General features: G+C 55.4%; 3 protein-coding genes across 18 annotated transcripts in view; 2 read left to right on the top strand and 1 right to left on the bottom strand.

The window, feature by feature from the left end:
- The window catches only part of LOC111160043 (EMI domain containing 1), a 44311-nt gene extending 32608 nt beyond the window's left edge, over window positions 1-11703 (top strand). For 4 of the 9 annotated variants that reach the window (XM_022522834.1, XM_022522833.1, XM_022522832.1 and 1 more), the window contains 3 exons: window positions 1729-1773; window positions 6605-6689; window positions 10928-11110. In XM_022522834.1, coding sequence (XP_022378542.1) covers window positions 1729-1773; window positions 6605-6689; window positions 10928-11052 — 255 coding nt within the window. In that variant the 3' untranslated portion in view covers window positions 11053-11110. Of the gene's footprint in view, window positions 1-1728; window positions 1774-6604; window positions 6690-7612; window positions 7704-10927 lie in introns of all 9 variants that reach the window. The other 5 variants (XM_022522830.1, XM_022522837.1, XM_022522835.1 and 2 more) reach the window with 2 other exon arrangements.
- Window positions 11704-11944: 241 nt separating this feature from the next.
- On the bottom strand, window positions 11945-16980 carry LOC111160079 (rhomboid domain containing 3). 2 transcript variants are annotated; one of them, XM_022522896.1, is made up of 6 exons: window positions 16770-16980; window positions 14948-15136; window positions 13926-14309; window positions 12764-12926; window positions 12399-12680; window positions 11945-12293 (listed from the first exon to the last, which is right to left on the bottom strand). In XM_022522896.1, exons 2-6 carry the CDS (start codon window positions 15093-15095, stop codon window positions 12116-12118), a joined length of 1155 nt encoding a protein of 384 aa, XP_022378604.1. In that variant the 5' UTR covers window positions 15096-15136; window positions 16770-16980; the 3' UTR covers window positions 11945-12115. The 2 variants fall into 2 exon arrangements, with proteins under 2 accessions (XP_022378604.1, XP_022378603.1); XM_022522895.1 differs by having other exon boundaries at window positions 12399-12930.
- Window positions 16981-17624: 644 nt separating this feature from the next.
- The window catches only part of LOC111160077 (EWS RNA binding protein 1), a 29921-nt gene continuing 26944 nt past the window's right edge, over window positions 17625-20601 (top strand). For 2 of the 7 annotated variants that reach the window (XM_022522892.1, XM_022522890.1), the window contains exon 1: window positions 17656-17699. In XM_022522892.1, coding sequence (XP_022378600.1) covers window positions 17687-17699 — 13 coding nt within the window. In that variant the 5' untranslated portion in view covers window positions 17656-17686. Of the gene's footprint in view, window positions 17700-20601 lie in introns of all 7 variants that reach the window. The other 5 variants (XM_022522888.1, XM_022522889.1, XM_022522891.1 and 2 more) reach the window with 4 other exon arrangements.

The following is a 20601-nucleotide window of genomic DNA, read 5'->3' as shown; positions in this document are numbered from 1 at the left end:
TTTAAGATTATTTATTTATTTATTTGACAGAGAGAGATCACAAGTAGGCAGAGAGGCAGGCAGAGAGAGAGGGGGAAGCAGGCTCCCTGCTGAGCAGAGAGCCCGATGCGGGGCTCGATCCCAGGACCCCGAGATCATGACCTGAGCCGAAGACAGAGGCTTTAACCCACTGAGCCACCCAGGCGCCCCTGCTCCTTTATTTCTTAAGTTCCATATATGAGTGAAATCACATGGATCACATGGTGTTTTTCTTTCTCTGACTCACTTAACATAATACTCTCTAGCTCCATCCATGTCATGGCAAATGGCAAGATTTCATTCTTTTTTTTTTGGCTGGGTAATATTTCATCTTATATATATATATATATATATGTATATATATATATATATATATGCTCTATCTTTTTTTTTTCAACTTTTTTTCTTTTCAGATATTCTATTTATTCATTTGAGAGAGAGAGCGCACAAGCAGGGGGAGAGGCAGAGGGAGAGGGAGAAGCAGAATCTCCGCCAAGCAGGGATCCTTATGTGGGACTCAATCTCAGGATCCTGGGACCATGACCTGAGCCAAAGGCAGATGCTTAACCGTCTGAGACACCCAGATGTCCCAATACTCTATCTTCTTTATCCATTCATCAGTTGAAAGACATTTGGGCTGTTTCCATAATGTGGCTATTTCGATGGTGCTGCTATAAATATTGGGGTGCATGTATCCCTTTGAATTAGAATTTTGTATCCTTTGGGTAAATAGTCAGTCCAATTGCTGGGTCATAGGGTAGCTCTATTTTTAACTTTTTGAGGAGCCTCCGTACTGTTTTCCGAGAGGCTGTACCAGTTTGCACTCCTACCAACAGTGCACTGAGGGTTCCCATTTCTCTTCATCCTCGCCAACACCTGTTCTTTTTTGTGTTGTTGATTTTAGCCATTCTGACAGGTGTGAGGTGATCTCATTGTGATTTTGATTTGGGGCATTTCCTTGATGACAAATATGACAGATATTTTCAACTTTGAGCCTACTAATTTCAACAACTGAGTTGGCTATGGATCTGCTTCTACGGACTTATTTTTCTCTTCATTGTGGGTCACATTTTCCTATTTCTTTACATACCTAGTAACTGTCCATACTGGACAATATAGATAATAAAGAGAATCTGGATTCTATTATCTTCCTCTGAAGAATGTTGATTTTTGGTCTAGAGCAAGGGTTGGACTCAGCTTTGTGACTTTAGGATGGGTAATTCATGGACTGTCCAAGGATTGGGGGGGGGGTATTTATGTAGATTTCACTCCCCTAAGTGGCTCCCTGCTTTCTAGGATTTCCTTTCAATTTCCTCCTCCTTTGGCAGTCTCAACTCCAACCTGTGATTCTTCAGCCCTGTAAGACTAAAGCTTCCTTTTTGAGCTATTTGCCAGGCTGAAGGGCGGGGTGTGCCCTCAGGAGAAAAACCACAAGTATGTAGTGTGTGTGTGTGTGTGTGTGTGTGTGTGTGTGTGTGTGTGTGTGTTTACCGAGGGCAGTTCAATTCTTTCAAAGGTCAAAGAGCCTCCAGTTTCTGGCTGTTCTTTTATTATGTTTCATTGCCTTTAAATCATTATGTTAGTCCAATACAAACCACAGTCTCTCCCAGTCTTTTAGTGTCTCCTTCCCTCTTTCTCCCTCTCCTTCCCTCCCCAGCCTCCCTTCCTCCTTCCCTCTCTCATTACCTCTACCTCGGTCTCTCCTTGCAGGGAGAACCTGGCCCCAAAGGAGACCCTGGGGAGAAGAGCCACTGGGTAAGCTCCAGCCGAGCCCAGACCTCCTACTGCCCCTCCCTGCCCTGGGTACTCAGGAGATCAATAGGGATAGGGGCACCTCCTCTAAATCCCCACTGCCACCCGGGCTCCCAGGAGGGAGTCTTGACAGATCTCCACTCTGGCCCGGTCCCCATTGTGTCCCTCTCAGCCAGGCAGAGCCAGCCTTATCAGCAGGCCCCACGCTCTCTGTCTCTGTCTTCGTCCCTGTCTCCGCCTTCTTTCTGTGGCCTTGCCAAGCCAGGGTGACCCTGCCCATTCCTCCTGGGTGGTTTGGGCTGACCCAGTCCAGACTGCACCCTCCGCCTCCATGGCCCCTTCCCAGCAAGGGCTTCGGCTTCGGCTCTGCCTGCAGAAGAAAGGGAAGCATGAATACCATGTCCACATGTAACAATGGGACAGGGGGCCTTGAGAAAGCTGTGAAGCGTCGGGAGGGAGGCATTGACACAGTGAGGTACACTGGGACCCTGTTGGAAAAGGGATAAAGGACCTAGATACCACCGTACACCTAGGAAATCCATGGATCATGGGAAGGGAGGCCCACAAACCATTATGATTACATTGTACATGGTAAATGAGGTCAGGAGACCTAGACTCCACTATTCTCAAAAGAGCTATAATTAATACAAGGTCCCAGACACCATCATATACATAGGAGAGCCATGGGGAGAGGGAGGAGAGGCCTAGAAACTATCATTGCATAGAAGAACCACTGAAAGTGAGATGAGGAGATCTAGAAACCACAATACACAATAGGAAACCCATGAAGATTGAGAAGGCAGGCCTAGAAACTCACAAACATAGGAGACATAGCATATATGAGAAAGGGGACAGAGAAACTACATGTGGGGTCCTAGAAACCTTTACAATCATTGGAGATAGTTGCAGTGAATGAGTTCCCAGGCCTAGAAATCTGCCCACCCAAGAGATGCATGGGGGGAGGTCCGAAAGTCCCACAGTGCAGGACTTGGAAACCATTGTGACCTAGACATTTGGAAAATGGGTGGGGTAGGGCAGCCCCCCCACAGGAGAGAAAGCTGGGAAGCTATTCAGAAGGCTGGTATCAGGCCTCCCTTTCCCCTGCCCCCTCCCTGGTGCAGTCTGGCTGGGGTGCCCTACTTACCAGCAAGTACTTGTAACTGAGGACATGGGATGCACCCAGAGCCTGCCTTGCCCTCTCTGCTCCTGATTGTGGGGTCAGTGATGGATACAGCCGTGGGAGCCCCTCACCCTGCACGAGCCCTTCCCTGTGTCTTCCATGACTTCGGGGGCCCTGCTACCTCTCTGGCAAGCCTCTCCCAGCCCCCCACACTCACTCTACTCCCCACAGCCCCCTTCAGCCCCTCGTGGTTCCAGAACCTCTTAAGCACACTGCTAGTATGGGCACAAGCTGGGCTGAGGTCAGGCAGACCCATGTGAGCCCAGCCCTGTCCCTCCCCTAGGTCCCTTCACTGGCCATTCCCAGCCTGGGAACTTGTTTCCCTACTCAGCCCAGGAGAGGTAGGAAAGATGACATGAGGTTGAGTTAGACTATGCAGCTCCATTCCTGCATGGGATTCCAAGAGGAGAACAGATGCCTGAACTGTCCCAACCCAGGCCTTGAACTCAGGCCCACCTTGTGGGACAGGCCGCCCAAGAGGTAGCAGGGCCCTTGCCCATCCTCCTGCCTCCCCGTTGCCCACCTGTACTTCTGCCCCTGCTTGCCACATGCCTGAGGGGGGCCTGCTGGGCTGGGGTCAGCATGAGGCTTTGGGGACTGGGGGACCAGCTCTGTTGGGGGTAGGTGGGCATGAGGTCCAATGTGGGGAAGGGCCCTAAGGGGGCTTCTCTCCACCTACCAACCCCCAGGAAGACCTGAACCACTGGCCCGACTGTGGCTCAGCAGTGACACCCAGTGGTCATGCATATGAACTGCAGGTTCTGCCCCCAGAGTGACTGAGATGAACCAGCCAATCTAGACCAAAGTTCGTATCCCTCATTTAGACAGGAAAAACTGAGGCCCAACTCCGCAGAGCAAATTGTTGGCAGAGCTGGAACTGAAGCCCAGGATGTTCAGATCCCAGGACCGGGGAAACCCGCCCCTCCTCGGTGGGTGCCAGGCATATAGACATGATTTGGACACAGTCCCCACTCTTAAGGTGGTCACAGTGGGAGGGGAGAACAGACCAGTAACCGGCGGCAACAGGACTGAGGGAGGTCAGCTGTGATGGGGAAGGATCTGGCATGGAGGAGGAGATGGGGGCTAAGGCCTGAAGGGTGTGTCAACCAAACAAAGGTATTCAGGCTGAGCAGAGAGAACATCATGTTCAAAGGCCTTAGGGCTGGCGTAATCCTGGGGTATTTGAGGAGCTGCTGATACTTGGCCTGGTACAGTGTGACAGTCAAGGGGTGAGACAGAAGTCAAACAGGCTTTCAGGACTTGGGCGGCCATATTGAGGAATTTGAACTTGGTTCTGTGGACAGTGGGGAGTTATTGAACTATTTAACAGCAGGGAAGGGACACAGTCACATTTTCATTTGCAAACAGTTCATCTGACTGCCTTGTGAAGGATGGATGGGAGAAGGGGGGCAACACGGGAGTAGCAGAAAGAGAGATGCCAGAATGGAGTCTGTTGTGGTCATTCTGGCAAGTGACTGTGGGGGCTGGAACCAGCAAGGGGGATGGTGAGGAGGGATGGCTGTCCATGGACTAAGCGATATGTGGTGCTGGTTTGACTGTGAGGGGGAGCAAGCAGTTCAGGCAACCTTTACAGTAGAGAGCCCAGAGAAGCGGTGCCACTGGCTTATGTCCAGGGAAAATGGGAGCTATATTAAAGCTGAGTGGAGGTGCCAGGTCGGGGGGGGGTGCCCAGCAGGCCCTGGACACTCAGACCAGGCCGGGAGGGGACTGCGACGTTATCAGTGCAAACAATAGGCCACCCATCTTGGAAGGGATCCAAATAACGGAACTTTGACGTTTTCCTTTAATTTTCTTTTTTTTTTTTTTAAGATTTTATTTGAGAGAGGGGGAGAGAGTACTAGCAGTAGGGAGGGGTAGGAGGAGAAGCAGACTCCCCGTTGAGCAGAGAGCCCAACACAGGGCTCAATCCCAGAACCCTGGGATAATGACCTGAGCCAAAGGCAGAACCTTAACCGACTGAGCCACCCAGGTGCCCCTTAGCTGTTTGTTTGTTTGTTTGTTCGTTTTAATTTAATCTAAGATTTAATCAACACTCATGCATTGCACTTGATTGTTACATCTCTAGTGCCTTGTAATGTAGAACAGTCCCTGTCCTTTTCTTCTTCCTCTTGACTTTGTCTTTTTGTGAGTGCCCTGCCATCTAGATTTGTCTGGTTGTTTCCTGGTGATGAGAGGCAGTTAAATGCTCTTGGCAGGAGCACTAGCGGACGCCCTCTTATTACACTTTCCTGGACGTTCATGGTGTCAGCTTGTCCCCACCATCCATGCCCGGAGTGGCTTAGTGTAATTTTTGAAGGTCATCCATTTTTAGATCCTGCTCCTGTAATACTTGAAGAGGGATTACTTTGGTGTGGCCCGTGGTGACCCTGTGACCCTTAGGCTGCAGTGGCCAGTTAGTGGCCTAAGGGCAGCCCTAAACTGGTGATGTGGACAGGACAGCTGGGTTGTAATGGACAGTCCCAGCAACGCCACAGGAGGCTCATGGACACGTTAGGCGGACTCTCGGTTGTTAGATGTTTTGGTGAACCCTGAAGGGTGGGTTTCTGCTATAGCATAGTCTGCCCCAATCCCTTCAATTAGTCTGTACTAAGTAAAGGACGCTGAGAGAGACTCCCAGATATGTCAGGACTGGAATAGTTCTATTTGCTGTCCTGGTGCTCTGTTGGAATTCAGATATCGACATTCCAGAAATAGCTTTAGTCTGGGCTAGGAAAGAGGAAGAGGTGAGGGAGTGTGGAAGTTCAGCCAGACCGTGGACCCCGTTCTGGGGAAGCAAAGGACAGGCCGACAAATTGGAAGTCAAGGTGAAGGCTGGTCGGAGTGCCAGCTGACACTGTTGCGGGAAGTGGGGGTGGGGGGCACTGCCACATCCCTGGGCCTGGGGACTGCAGACCCCGAGATACTGCTTAGAAGGGAGGGTGGGGCTGGGGGCCTGATCCCAAGACATGCCGAATATGGATTTGAAATAGGCAGAGCCCAGGTAGGGAGGAGGCCAAAGTGAGAAGGGCTGGGGAGTGGACACCTGGGCCTGAGCCTCAGCTTTTCCATTTTTGAGCCCAACTTCCCAAAAGTGATGCCACTCAAATGTTTTCTCATTTTACTTGTACGTATTCATTTTGATGTGAATGGAAAGGACATCCATGAGTAGCCTGTTCGCACTGATGGAATTCATTAGAGTGAGATTAATGTAGTATTAAGGCAAAAAGGGACTCCGTTGAAAGACTATTAAGTAAATGAGAATGCAGGTGGCCCAGGGATGGGGCAGGAACCATGCAGGTGTGAGGCAACAGAGATTCAGGGGTACCCAGTGACAGCCCCCAGGGCAGGCTCTGGGACAGCAGCGCAGCCCCTGTGGATCTGCAACCCCCGGCCGCCAGTGCAGGGGTGTGGGCAGAGAGCAGCCAGCTGGAACCCATCAGGACTTACCGGAGGGGGCTGCTTCCACCTGTCTTGCCCCGCCCCCACGCCCCCGTTCCCTCCTGGTCTTGTCCTGCCTGTCCGCGGGCCCTGGGGCTGTGGCCGGTGGTGTGGGCTGCAGGTGCATGTCCAGGGTGGGGCATGGGCCACCAACAAGCTTTGCAGGGCCCCCTCCCTTGCCCCCTTCACGGCTGCATCTGTCTCTTTCCTCCGCAGGGGGAGGGGTTGCACCAACTACGCGAGGCTTTGAAGATTTTAGCTGAGAGGGTTTTAATCTTGGAAACAATGATTGGGCTCTATGGTGAGTAGAGACAGACAGACGGACAGACAGCCCAGCCCCCACCCGCTAGCCTTCCCCAGGCCCTCTTGGGGTGGAGCTGCCTGGACCCAGCTGTGAGGCTGGAGAAGGTGCCTGCCCCAGGCTGGGGAGGACCTGAGAGAGCAAGACCACCCTTCCCTTAATGGCTGGTCCCTCCTCCACAGGTGAAAAGGGGGCCCCAGAGACCTGGCCCCCCACCTCTGTGGCCAGACCTGGGCCTCCGAGCATTGTGGGTAATGTGTTTTCCAGGCCTACAGGGAAAGCAGAGGTGATAGATTTTGAGTTTGGAAGAAATTAGGGGTAATGGAGCCAAACTCCAGACCAGCAGGGGATTGTGGGTAACCGGGCCAGACTGCAGCAGAGCAGGGGGTCATGGGTCACAAAGTAAGGCTTCATTCAGCTCTCCATAAATCGTGGGTAACAGAGCAAGCCAGTCTCCCAAGTCCACAGAACAACAGGTCACGGAGCTAGGCTCCAGAAGCACAGGGGACTGTGGGTGACGAAGCCAGGCTTCCCCACTAGTTCCAACCTCCCCTCCCCCAGAAGCCCCCAGAGGCTCTCACAGGGCAGTCTTCCTGGCCCCAAGTATCTCCCTTACAGCTGCAGGTCGCCTTCTGCTCCTCCTAACCCACCCTGCAGGTCCCTTTAGGGGTCGGAAAGAGCCAGACCCCCACCCCAGGCCCTTACCCACCAGTGTCGCCACTCATCTGCTCACTTGAGGAGCCAGTCAGAGGAGGAGCCCTGCCCCCACTCACAAGGGGAGACTGAGGTCTCAGTAGAGACTCACACCCAGGCTCCTGCCTTGAAGCCGGCTGGTGCCTGTCCCCTACACCGCCCCCCTTGGCTCCCCGGCCCAGCCCTCGGAGGCCGGACTCGCACCGTTGCTCTTCTTGATCTCCCATCAGGCTCCTAGCTTACAGAGCTTCCTGCAGCAGCAGGCTCAGCTGGAGCTCCTGGCCAGACGAGTCACCCTGCTGGAAGCCATCATCTGGCCAGGTAACGGCAGGGCGGGCAGGTAGGGGTGGCCCCTTCCAGGAAGGGCCCAGGGACACATAAGTCACCTCCTACTGGTGGCCCCAGACCAGCAGAACTCCTCTAGTCCTTCCAGCCAGCCAGCAGTCAGACAGTGCCTGACACCTTGCTGGCACAGGCTCCCAGATCAGACAGACCTGTTCCTATTCTCAGGGAGTGTAGGGTGCAGGGGCACAGGGGTCTCCCTGGAACTGTTAAACCCAGAGTGAGGAACATCACGGTGTGGAGCGAGTGCTGAGAGCACAGAAGAACCCCGGCCCCGGGCTGGGGTGTGTGGGGGAGGGCTTCCTGGAGGAGGTATCCTCTAAATGAATCTGAAGAGCAAGGATGATCATTGGTAAACAGGCAGAGGAACAGCGCAAGCCAAAGCCAAGAGGCTAGGCTGTTCTGTGAGGTTGCTAGGGAGTGACAGCTGAGGCTAGAGAATCTGGCAGGCCCCGGTTTGAGAAGGCTTTTGAAGGGAGGTAGAAGGCACAGAAGGAGGGAAGACGCCAAGTGCGCAGCACCCCTCCCCGTGCCTGGCTTTTCACAGTGGGGCTAAGGTTCTCCCCATTAAACCGGAGCCCGTGGATGGTCGTGGAGAGAGGCAGAGATTGTCCGCCCTCAGGGCTGAGCTCCGGTCCGCACCTACCCGCTAAGAGGCCCCCACGGCCGTCCTCCTCCCACCTCCAACTACCCCATCTCACAGCCCAATCGTAGTACATCAGCGCACAAAGGCCTGGGACATCATGTCCAACTTCGCATCTGTTTTACAGATGAGAAAACTGAGTCCCCAAGCAGAAAGGAGGGCAAGGATGACAGCCAAGCCGACTTCATTCAGCAAAACTGTAGGGCACACCTGCTGAGGAGTGCCAGGTCAGGGGGGACACTCTGGGCCCATCAAGTGAAGGGGAATCCTCAGGGTCTACAGAGATGAGGGCCATGGGCGACAGGAGCACCAGAGGATGTGAGTGAGCGGCCATTGCCTCCAGCTGTGGCAGGGGGAAGTCTTCCCAGCAGACGGGACCCTGGGACTGGGTCACGGAAGATCCTTAAGAGTGTGTGAGCGGAAGATAGAAAGGGCAGCCCCGACAGAGTCCTGTGTGGACAAAGCCCTGGAGGCTGGAAGGAGTATGGGGTCTGCTTCCCAAGCTCCTCACACCTTGCCACAGGGTGTTCTCTATCTTTTCCAAAACATCAGTGACCACCTCCCAGACCTCCTCCCCCTCTCACAGATCAGGGCCCAAGGACCAAATCCCAGGCTTTTTCAGGTGTCCCTCACCTCCTCTCAGGACTGGGAGAGGAGCCGGAAGGGACTGTAGCCTTGGACCCGTAGCCTGTCTTCTCTTTAGTCGCCTCTATCCAGCAGCCCAGGGAGGGAGCGGTGGTCACCTGAGGTGGTCACGCCCACTCACTGTGGCCACCAGCCTGGGAGAGTGACCCCACAAGCCAGCTTGAGTCTTGACCTGGAAGGGGAGGTGAGGGGAGAAGGGAGCAGAGAAGAAGGAACTTTCCCCATTGTCCATCATACACAGCAGGCGCTAACTAAAGATCCAGATTGGGCTCATGTTTAGGTTACAATCAATAATGAGGCAGTAGCAGCCGTCACACATCCGGCCCACTGGGCTGGGGGATTTAAATCCAGCCCTTTTAACAAGCTTGCTGGGTGGGTGATACCATTTCACAGATGAAGAAAACAGAAGTGCAGAGAGCTCACGTGATTTCCTCAAGAGTCGTAGCAATAGCAGTGGTGAGGCCATAGATCCACTGTAGATCTGTCCTTTAAAGCACTGGCCCAGGGAAACCTAGGGCCCTGAATAGCATAGGGTCAGAATAGCATCTCATGAATAGCACTCATGACCACAGTGACCCAGGCCTGGGTCAAAAACACACCTAGTGACCATTAATCATCCAGCATTTACTGTGAAAACCACCTTCCACTCCTGGTCACCTTACACACTTAAAGGGTATGACACGGTATTGTCCCCCACATTCCATACGAGGCTCAAAGATTCTCATGACTTGCCCAAGACCACATCATTGATACATGGTGGGACCAGGGTTTGGCCATAGCTGATTGTTGGAGCCTGAGCTCCATGCTACTCTCCTCCTATGCTCCCTGATTTAGGGGATGAAATACCTTTGACTATGACCACACACACCTGTTTGTCCCAGGGGGCCCAAATGTCAGCCTAGAGGTGTATGGGTGGCTGGGGCACCCAGGGTCAGAGTGCTAAACAGCTAGGATTATGAGGGCATGGCCTCTGGCAGTGCCCCAGTGGAAAGCTCGTGCTCACCAGAGTCCAAGTGTCTGTCCCTTTGAACAGGACTTTGGAGGCTCAGCCAAGTCCCCCATCCTGGGGCTCTGCTTGAGGGTTCATCTCCCCCCTGGAAATATGGCCCATCCTGATCTACCTGATCCACTTACTTAATGTAGAGAGGGACCAAAGTGTTAGTAGCAGAAGACTTGCTGGAGGAGGTAGGCCTTGCTTGGGTGTTGAAGGATGAGTAGGAACTTTCCGGATGGCAAGAATGCCTGTTTTTCAGTTTCACTCTTGCGGGACAGCTCATTTCCAGGTCGGGGCCTATTTCACCATAGCCAAATTAGAACTGATTTCCATAATTATTGGAGTTGGCCAGGACCTCAGAGTACACCTGGAACTATCCCTCCTGGTTTTAGAGATGAGAAAACTGAGACCCTGGCAGAGATTAGACTTACCCAAAGCTGTACAGTAGGTCCGTGCCAGAGCCTGGCCTTCCTAAACTCTTCCGCACCACAGGTGGCCTAACCCCCGGAGAGGTGGAAAGCAAGTCTATTTCCTGACCTTAGCTTACGCAGCTATGAAACGGGGATGATTCAGGGCACACCTCTATCCCAAAGTGTGGGAAGGAACTATACTTTTATGGAGCATTCACTCCGTGCTAAGCATTTCAGAAACACGACAGGTTGATTGATTCTCACTTGACAAAGAAAATCAGAGGCCCAGAGTGCTCTCATTGGGTGGGGAGCTGATAATTCCGGGAGAGGGGGAGGGGGAGGCACTAACCAGTTTGCAAGCATCCTTCTTTCTCACAGCTCCGCCTCCCAGACGCCAGGGCAGAGCGTGCCTGGCCGGAGTACCCAGCGCTCCAGCCCCCAGAGGGCTGAAGGGAGAGGGGCACCTCACACAGACCTCACTAACCCTGCCTCTCTTCTTTCCCTCCGGCAGAACCAGAGGGGTCGGGGGCAGGCCCTGCCAGCACAGGCACCCCCAGCCTCCTGCGGGGCAAGAGGGGAGGACTCGCAGCCAACTACCGGATCGTGGCCCCCAGGAGCCGCAACGAGAGAGGCTGAGGGCGGGGGCGGCCCTAGGGGCAGACCAGGCCAGGCTTCCCTTCCCAGCCTGGACTTGGCCAACTGCCTCCAGGGACCGCCCAGCCATATTTATTCACGTCCTCAGGGTCCCTTCTGCCACCTAGGCCTTCGGGATGGCCAAGTCTTGGTCCCAACTCCCTGGCTCCCTGTGCAAGCCTAATATGAAGCTGAGAAAGGACAGGGGCCTGAGAGAGAGGGGTAGCCCAGGCAAGAGGGGAGGCCTCACTCAGGGCCCTGGGCCTCTGTCCCCCTCCGGGAAGTAGGACAGGAAGAGGTGGCTGGTTCGAGGCTTCTGTCTTCTCATCAGCTGCCCAGGCATCTGGGCCTGGAGGGGCTGAAGGGAGCTGGGAACTAGAGTTCTCCTGGGCCCTTGGTACACACAGGGCTTGTCACCCCCTCCTCCCCAGCCAAACCTCGGGGAGCCCACCGCACCCCTCCTCTCCTTGATTTCTGGTGCTGGGTCCCCACCCTGAGCTCAGCTGGCAGGATGCTGGGGGATTCCTTGTATAGGCCCTGCCCCATGAGCCCCCAGCCCCTCCCATGTCCCAGGTGGGGGTTGGTTGAGGCATGGAGAGGGAGGGGGCCCCCTGGAGGTAGAGGGGTCCAGCCAATAAAGGCCCCCAGTCTGATGTCCCACTGGCCTGGTCTCAGTGTGTGCTTAGACGGGGAGCAGCTGGGCGGGGCCGGGAGCCCCTTCCCTCTTCTCGGCGGCCATTCCTGCCCACACGCAATGTGGGGGGCTGAGCAGGCAGGGGGACCAGTGCATCTCCACACCTCAAGGAGCTCTTCTCTTGTGATGGGTCCTTCCTTCACTGTTTGTTCATTCATTCATCCCCCCTGCTGCCAATACAGAAGAGTCCGACACAACGGCTGCATCCAGAGGTCCAGCTTGAAAAATGAACTGGTTTTTATTCTAAACAGTACCGGGGTGGGGAGCCGGAGGGGCCTCTTCCGAACCACACTGCAACCCTTGGCAGACAGGGCTGGGCTCAGGCTACCCACCAACGGGCCAAGCCTCTTGTCACCCATGGGCCTGCATGGGCTAGGGAGGACCAGGACCCTCAGGGTGAGCAGGCCCGCCCCTCCCTTGAGTCACCAGGGCCTCGGTGCCCACCTCCCCCCCAACCAGCAGCGACACGGCACCCTCCACTCGGCCTGTGGCTGCCAGGGCCACCACTGCCTGTTCTGTGGGGAAGCCCATGCGCTCCAGCTGCTGCAGCCTGTGGGATGGGGGTGGGGGTGGGGAGGGGGACAGGGAGGGGACGTCAGGGCCACCTCCTGCCCCTGCACCAGGGGACCCTCCACTCCCCCACCCCCCGCCTTACCGCAGAGAGGAGACAGACGACTTGGGCAGCCGGAGTGGGCTCTCGGGACGCGGCCCCTCGAGGAGTGAGGCCTCGATCCCCTCCTGCAGCAGCTGCTCATCCAGGGCTGCCCACAGTGGGGTCCCTGGGGGGAAGCTGGGCCCAGCCCAGGCCAGGCCCACCTCTGAGGAGCCCTCCCAGGCTGGTTGCACAGGCCCCAGGCCTGGCGGGAGCAGGGCTGAGCCTTCACTGAGGGCCCAGAGGCTAGGGGAGGCCATGTAAGGAGGTCCGGGGGTGGGAGGCCTGGAGGGGCAGAAGCAGAAGAGGGCCTGACTGCCAGCCCCTGCCACAGCTGCCACGAGGGGTGTCTTCAGCACTGTGCTCACCTCGCTCCGGCAGGATGGGTGAGCGGCAGCTCTGCTGGGATGCCTGGGGTAGGAAGGAGTTGGAGTGGCCAGCCCCCGGCCAGTGCCCTGCACAAGACGCCCTCCTGCAGTGCTTGCAGCCGCCGCTCTGACAGCTCCAGCCACCGGAAGGCCCCTGCTGCATCTGTCTGCCCAGGGCAGGGCGGCTGGTCAAGGAGAACCCAAGCCAGCTGGGGTAGGGGGTGCGGGGGAGCCCACACTGCATGCCGGGGCCCGGGCTGTGTGTGCCAGCCATTCCCCGGTCTCTCCTCACTGCAGCCTGGCAAGGGATGTCTCCTCAATGTCTCCTCACCCTAATCAGCACTTGGGGAAAAGCAGAGGCCCTCGGGAAAGGAACCTGCCAGAAGCTACTCAGCCAGTAAGAGGTGGAGCCAGGTGTGTGTCTCCCCCGTCCCCCGCCCCCATGCCTGCTCTGTTCCCAGAGCCCCATGAGACTGCTCAGGTCTGACTCAAGGCCCACCCTGGGGCCCAGTGACACTCCCCCGTAGCCCTCAGCCACAGCGGCATACTCCCTATGCCAGGATTCTGCCAGGCCGGGCAGCTGGTGTCCCCAGGCCTAAAAAAACCCCAGGGGGAGGTCGGCCTGTGCCCACTCTTCAAAGGCACCGTTTCCCCCAAGAGGCATCAAGCATCTTTGGAGCAAAAGTCTATATTTAATGCACCACCAGGCATAGGTGTTCCCCATTTCAGCGCTGACCCCCAGGCTCACTCCCACCCTGGCCTCACACTTCCTGCCCGGCCAGCTCTCTTTTTCACTTCTCTTCCCCTGAACCCCTCATCCCACACATCACATCATCACATCATAGTTCAGATGCCTCCCTCACTGGGGAGAGCCAGGTTGGGTGCCTGCTTGGGTCACCTCGGCCCTCCTGGCCCTCCTTTAAATGGTAGTTGGCAGTTAGCACCTCCCCCTGGCCATTGGCCCTAAGGCCACCCCATGCCCCCGCCCCAGAGCCTGGCTAGAGAAGCCGGGGATGCTCCCAGAATGTGTCCACGCACGCTGTCCGGCATCATTGGGCCCGACCCTCTTGCACCATTTCCCTCCCAGGCATCCTTGGGGGTGGGAGGGCCCAGCCACAGAACCCACATGTCCACATGGGCCCTGAGCCCCGGCAAAGGATACAGGCCAGGCCAGCAAGAAGGCCGCAGAAGAGCTGCAGGAAGGGCGGCTCGGAGCTGAGCAGTGGTGTCAAGGCCAGCAGGAGCCAGGGCAGGAGCCACGGTGGCAGGACCCCCTGGGGCTGGCGAGGGTGGTGACCCTGCCCTGCCAGCATGGCCAGGTGGACGGGCATGTAGCCGCAGCCGCCAGCTGCACTGGACACCCCAAGGCCCGCCAGCAGCACCCCCATGAGCCCAGCAGCCAGGGCGAGCAGGGCAGAGGCATGCAGGAACCGCAGAGTTCCCAGGTGGCACTCCTGCCACCAGCCCAGAGTGGGCAGGAGCAGCAGGCTCAGGAGCAGGCCAGGTAGGGCTGTGTGGCCCAATGCATGGGTCAGCAGCCGGTGTGCTGGGAGAGAGAAGGAGCTTACATGCGGGTCAGCGGCCCTAACCCCCAGTGCTGGCCCAGGGTGGTGATCACACCGCTGCAGGACACTGCTAAGCCAGCCTCCTCACCCCGGGAGCCACTGTCTGCCCACTGCCAGCACTTCAATCACCCATGAAGGGGAGCGAGGGCTTCCACATGCTGTGGCTGCTCCCCTGCTGTGTTAACCAGAGCAGGTCGGGCCCACCACTCAGTCTTCTCAAGAGCAACCCAACTATGGGCAACTCACTTAATGTCTGCTAGGAAACAACCACGCAGCTGGGGTCACTCCTTAAACTCCCAGGACCTCCTCAACATTCTCATACTAAGCTGAAAGCCTGAGTTCTTATTTTAAGGGAAAGCCACCAAGAAGGGAAGCTGTCTGAAAAGAATTCCTACTTACACGCTCCCACCCCTCACTGGCCCCTCTGCCTGGGTGCTCCACCCTCCCTTCCGGGCTCCAGATGAGCTGGGCACGCTCCTGTCCAAGGCCAAGCTTCCCCCCAGGCCCTGGATCCTATCCCTGCTTGACCAGTGCAGGACCCATGGTGCTCCTGCGAACTGGTCTCAGGCCCTAGAGCAAGTCTCCTGCCTCCTCAAAGGCCCAAGCGGCCAGCCCTCACCCTGCCAAGGGTCCAGCAGCAGCTCGGGGGCCAGGGCAAGGCTGGGCCCAGCCCCCACCAGCCACAGGCTGCCCAGCAGCAGCATCAGGACGGAGGAGGCTAGAGGCAGCGTCAGGGACGGTAGGCTGAGGGGACCTTGGGCACGCATAACGTGGCTGACGGTGTCAAGGGTGGTCTTGAGGCCGTGTGCTAGGAGTGAAGGAAAATAACACAGTTATTACTGCAATTTTTATCCAACTCCTTTCAACTACCCTCCTGATGGCCCCATTTTACAGTAGAAACAAGCTGGAGAGGCAGGCCCAGCAACTCCACCATAGAGGAGCTCAGATCCTAACCACGTGCTTAGCCATCCTGCCATCTTGCCATCCCGGCTACCTGTGCGTGTGAGGATGGGGAGAGGCCAAGCCAAAAAGGGCTCTGAAGAAAAGCCTGGGGTGGGAGGCGCAAGGCCAACGAAGATGAACTAGGGCTCCAGACTCCCAGAAGGAGGGGTACAACACCCCAGGGCAAACTCAGGGCCATCTCCAGCTTTCCTCTGCCTCTCTCTTCCCTTGGGCTGGAGACCAGGCACCTTCCTCTTTCCTCCTAGCCTTAGAGCTCTAGGTGGGCTCCGCTGCCCCTGATAGAGGAGGTGAGGCCAGCCAACAGGCAGGCATATTAGAAAGGGAGTGAGGCAGAAGGGCTGGAAGGGGGCAGGAATCCCACACTCTGAAGGCATACAAAGTGACACTGGACAGAGTCATCCCCTTCCTCTAGCTCTGAACACAACCCCTCTGGCCCTAGCCCCCCCCTTTCGCAGGAAGGCTCCAATATCCCCTCCACTTCTTCCTGCTGTGCCTCCCTGGACAAGTTTTCCACCCTCTGAGCCTCTCCTTCCTCATCTATAAAATGGGAATTAAGAAAATCCTCTCCCCATAGGATGAGAAAAAGGAATGGACTAAGGCAGGGCCCAGCCCACAGCTTCTGTTCAATAAACTGTAGCCATCCCACTAACTGTGGGAGGCAGAGGAGCCACCACATAGCCCTACCAGGGGACGCCTCAACATGGAAGCAGCTGCTCCAGGCTAGCTGGGTCAAGCTCTGGCCCACAGGGCACAGGACTTGCTGAAACCCCCTCAGCTGTGGCCAGGCCTGTGTCAAGACTCCTAGTTACCAGATTTCATGATGCAAGAGGCAGGCTCTCAGAGAGACAAGACTTCTCATCTGCTCCCTTGCCATGGGCAACCTCAGCATCAAAACCCACCTGTCAGTTTCCTGCTGGAAAAATGTAGAAAGCTCCTCTGCCTGCAATGTCCCTCCGTCCATCTCTCCAATAGGCAAGCTCCTACTCACCCCCTCTGAAGCCCAGTTCAAATGCCCCATCTCCTGCTTTGTGGATGTTATCCTATCTAGTAAGCACAGCCTGTCTTTCTTCCCAGGCAGGTAGTCTAGGCAGATGGCAGGTGGGAGCGCCCTCCTCTTACTCATCCTCAAATTCTGTTATGTGTTCACTGAAAGAGAGACTCTAGCTTGGCTCCAGGTATAAGGAACATTTTTGACTCCATACATTTGTGAAAGATTTGGGTAAGCCCTGCCCTTCCTTGGGCCTGGGCACCTGCCTGGGGAGGCTAGATTGTGTCCGGGAAGGCAGACAGGTGCCAGCCAAGCCCAAAGCCAAGACACCCACTGAAAGCCTCCTCTTGCACCCTCAAAACCGCCCGCCCATAGGCACTTTCCAAAGCTGAAGGACTTGCCCATGGACAAACAGAACTGGAACTGGAACCCTCTGGGCCTCAGTCTCTTCAACAATAAAATGGGGCTGTGCACCATCAGGCCCGCCTACCTTACTGGGAAGCTCAGAGGACAGAATGAGAAGACAAGGATGGGGTAGATTCTTCTGAGAGAGTGGGGATCCCACGGTACGGGTCGAACTCAGCTTTATGACTTTAGGAAAAGTATCCCAATTCCTTGGGCCTCAGTTTCTCCTTCTGTAAAAACAAGGGTATTGGATGGGGGATTAAGATTAAAGGGCCTTCTCAACCTTGACCGTTAATGGGGGGGGAGGGGCTCTCGGGATCCGGAGCTACGTTAGGGGCCTCCCATCTACCCCACCCGCCTCGGCCCCCCCCCCCTCCGGCCCCGGCCACGTGCCCCCCGCCCCCGGAATGCCATGTGGGGCCCCTGGCTGGGAGTCAGGACTCCAGCTTCCCGGCGAGGCCCGAAAGCCCAGACCCCATTCTGCCTGCACTCGGGCGCGTGACCCCGGCGGAGCCGGCGCGCCACCCCACCCATCCCCCCTTCCTCGCCGCCCGCCGCCCGCGGCCCGCCGCCCGCCGATTAGTCAGCAGTTGTTCTAGGCCCGGGTCCCTTCCCCCAGCCCTCCCGCCGGCCTCCGTGTCCCTTCAAGGCAGACTCTTCAGAGACGGTCCCTAGAGCCAGCGGACGAAACCATTCCGGAGAGCTTAGCTTTGTACGGAGAATCTCCCCGGCTTGAAATCAATACCCGCTCACTCGCCGCTCCAGACCCTTTGGTGCTATTTTGGCCCGCACGTCATGTCCAGCGCTCTTTAGAGAGCATTAGGACAAGAGCTGCGGGCGGGAAGGACAAGAAAGCTGTGGTTCATCCCTCCTTCCCTCACCCCCGTGGCCTGCCCCGGTGGTAGCGCCCGAGGTTGCGGGTTTCGCGCCTGCGCAGTGCGGCGCCTAGAGGGAAAGCGAGAGGGAGACGGACGTTGAGAGAACGAGAAGGAAGGAGAGAAAATGGCGTCCACGGGTGAGTGTGGTGGAATCGCTGTCGCGCCGGCGACAGCCGGGACACCCAAATCAGGGGCCGCTCGTCTCTAGGGGTGGCCGGGACGACTGAATGGAGCTGCCGAGAAGGGTGTGAGGTACCCGCCGCGGCCCGACGAGCTCGAGGGCCCGCGTTCTTCTCCCCTCCCCCCACCGGGAAGGCCGGTTCTGGAATCTTCCGGCGCCCCCGGCGCGCGAGGTGCATTCGGCGGCGGGGGCGCGCGGAGCCTGCCGTGGTCTCCATTGTGTGGCAGCCGTCTGGCCCCGCGCACCCGGGCACCCGCCACGTGGGCGGGGCCTGCGACCTCCCTGGCCTCGCGTGGGGGTTGGGGGAGGGCTCGGCAAGGCCTGGAGCCCGACACCCCTAAACCGGAGGTGGGGGGGGTCGATGGCTGCTGGAGAAGCCGCAGCAACGCCGCTTCTCCAACCCCCCCCCCCATTTCCAGGGATGCGGCTCAAGCCGGAGGGCTACTGTTTGGTGGGGAAACTGGGGAGAAAAGCAAATAAACAAAAAAGGCATCGCGGGTTTGTGAGCCGAGGGGTGCCGACCTATGAGCGGGCGCCCCGTAATGGGCCTGGTCGGCTGGGGCGTCCGGTGCAGCCGAGCTGCTCTCTCGGCGGGTTCCAGCCCAAAACCGAACTTCTGCCTGACTGGGTTTTGGGTGGAATGTGCTTCCCCAATCGGCGCCCCCTCCCCCGCCGATTTCTTCGTTATTACTCTTATTAATCCCACCTACTTTCTTCCTCAAAAAGCAATTAAGTGCTTCCCAGGGCCATTTTTCAGCAAACGCCGAGGGAGATCAGTTTTATAATAAGACCAGCCCGGATAGCGAGGCCCAAATACCTACCGCGAGAAAATTCTGGCCTCTTTGACCTAGGAGAAACAAAAGGCCCGAGTCGGCATTTGAATTACGCTTAAGCAATCGTCTCGCAAGTTTATTGTCCTAGGTTAAGCCGGCAGCCTTGTTTATTTCGTGGACTGATAGGAGAGACAGAAAGGAGACGCATGCTGTACTTTGAAAGAAGGCCCGGGATGGGAGCTCAAATGTGATAATTTAGGGTGGTCTCGTTTACGCGAGTTGTTTAACCTTGTAGCGTAGACATCACTTGTAGTTTGCAGCCTGTTTGTGCACTAACCTGCGGTTATTAGTAGGGTGGGGCTTTTTTTTTTTTTTTTTCTTCGCCTCTGGGGGTATTCTTAGGCAGCCTACCAGGACTTAGAAGCGTTGGGAGAAGTCGAGGGAAGACAGAAAAGCTCTGGGTCCTTCAGAGATTTGATTTGAAATGGGTCGAGAATCCAGCAACTTAAAGACAATTTAAGGCTCCCTGAGCTGTGTGATCAGTAAAACAGGCAGGTAAATGGCTGGCTGTTAGTGCTAGGGTTCAGAATGCCCCTGGAAGAGAGGACTCTGAAATACCACAATCCAAGACACATCCTGGTGGGAAGTGTTTTCTACAGAGCCTTTTGCACCTTCCTCTTCCGTGCAGTGTTTGAATTTTTGTAAGGGGGAATATTACTCTCCTTTCCTGTTGAAGCGTGGGGAGTCAGAATGTGTACAGTGAAATTTTTGCGTGGCTGGACATGCCAGTTTCTTGGTTTACTTCGCTCAAATTGTTTATTGGAAACCTCCATATAGTAGAATTACAGTTGTGTTTTACATAGACACACAGTACTATGTCGGCTGGAGGCTTATACTTACCTGTACTTTGGTTTCCTTTCCTTCAAAATGAAGGCATGAGGCTAGATCTTTTAAGAGCTTTTTGAGCCCTTAACCTCTTGACCTTACAGCAAAGCTTTTGGTTTCCACAAATTGCCCCATACTGATTTTAACTCCCTAGGTAGCTCAAAGCTCTAAATCTCTACTGTTTTTAAAGCATCTAAAAGCCACTATTTTAGGTCAAGATAGATGGTTTGTCTTCTCATGCATATTACGTATAGGAGAGTAGAGTATTTGTCCAGTCTAACAAAGAATTACAATGCAAACTCCCAAGTCACCACCAAGAAGAGAATGTTGCCAGCATTTTAGAGGCCCCCTGGATTACAGCCCTTGCTTCTCCATCTGTCCTGTATTTTTAGTGAAGTCTTCAGCTGCACAGTTAGGGGTTAAAAACAAAGCATGACTGCTAAAAAATCTGACCATTGTGTAACGAACATTTGTGACTCCATACATTTCTGAGTGGTAGGTAGATGACGTAAGTTTTCAGGAAACAAGTTTGCTCCCTCCTTTAGCCCACCATGGGATTAAATGGGTTGCTTTCTCACTGATCTGAGATCATTCGTTGTTCCATATCAGCTTTGCCAGTTTTCTGTTTTACATAACTCTTCTCGTGTAAAAGTCCTCTTGCAAAGTCGAACTTCCATGTCAGCAATTTAGAATCATTTCTCACATGAGACACCTCAGCAAAACGTAGGTTGAAATATTTTATTTTTGATGCATCATTTGTTTTGTAAATGCCACATGGAAGAAGTGATTTGCATTTATTTTTTATGTGCTGCATAGAAAGCATGAGTTGTGCTACTGAAAATGCCTTACGGTTTAACCTTAAACTGCCGTAAGATTGTCTTGAATCAGTGTGTTCATTACACAAAACCTTTAGGCAGTTGATTTGATGTTGATGAATCAGGGTTCTGAGTTAAGGATGTACAGAGGAAGTAAAGTAGTTAAGGTAAAGAGGTAGAAAGGTGATCCTACTTTGAAAGATGGATTCACGACAATGCTCTCAGGTCAGGTGGACTGTGAGGCAGGCTTTGGATAGTGTGGGGGTAGGAACTTCTCCATGAAGAGCTGAGGTGTCCATTGTTGCTTTCAAATGAGGGGCTACTTTCTGATTGGAAAAGAAAGGACCCTTTTCTTCAGTACTAATAGCAGTACTCTTTTCTAGCG

This window comes from Enhydra lutris, unplaced genomic scaffold (assembly GCF_002288905.1).
Source record: "Enhydra lutris kenyoni isolate GAN:26980312 unplaced genomic scaffold, ASM228890v2 scaffoldscaffold73, whole genome shotgun sequence".
In the NCBI taxonomy this organism is placed as follows: Eukaryota; Metazoa; Chordata; class Mammalia; order Carnivora; family Mustelidae; genus Enhydra; species Enhydra lutris.
This window is presented reverse-complemented; position numbering and strand designations above follow the sequence as displayed.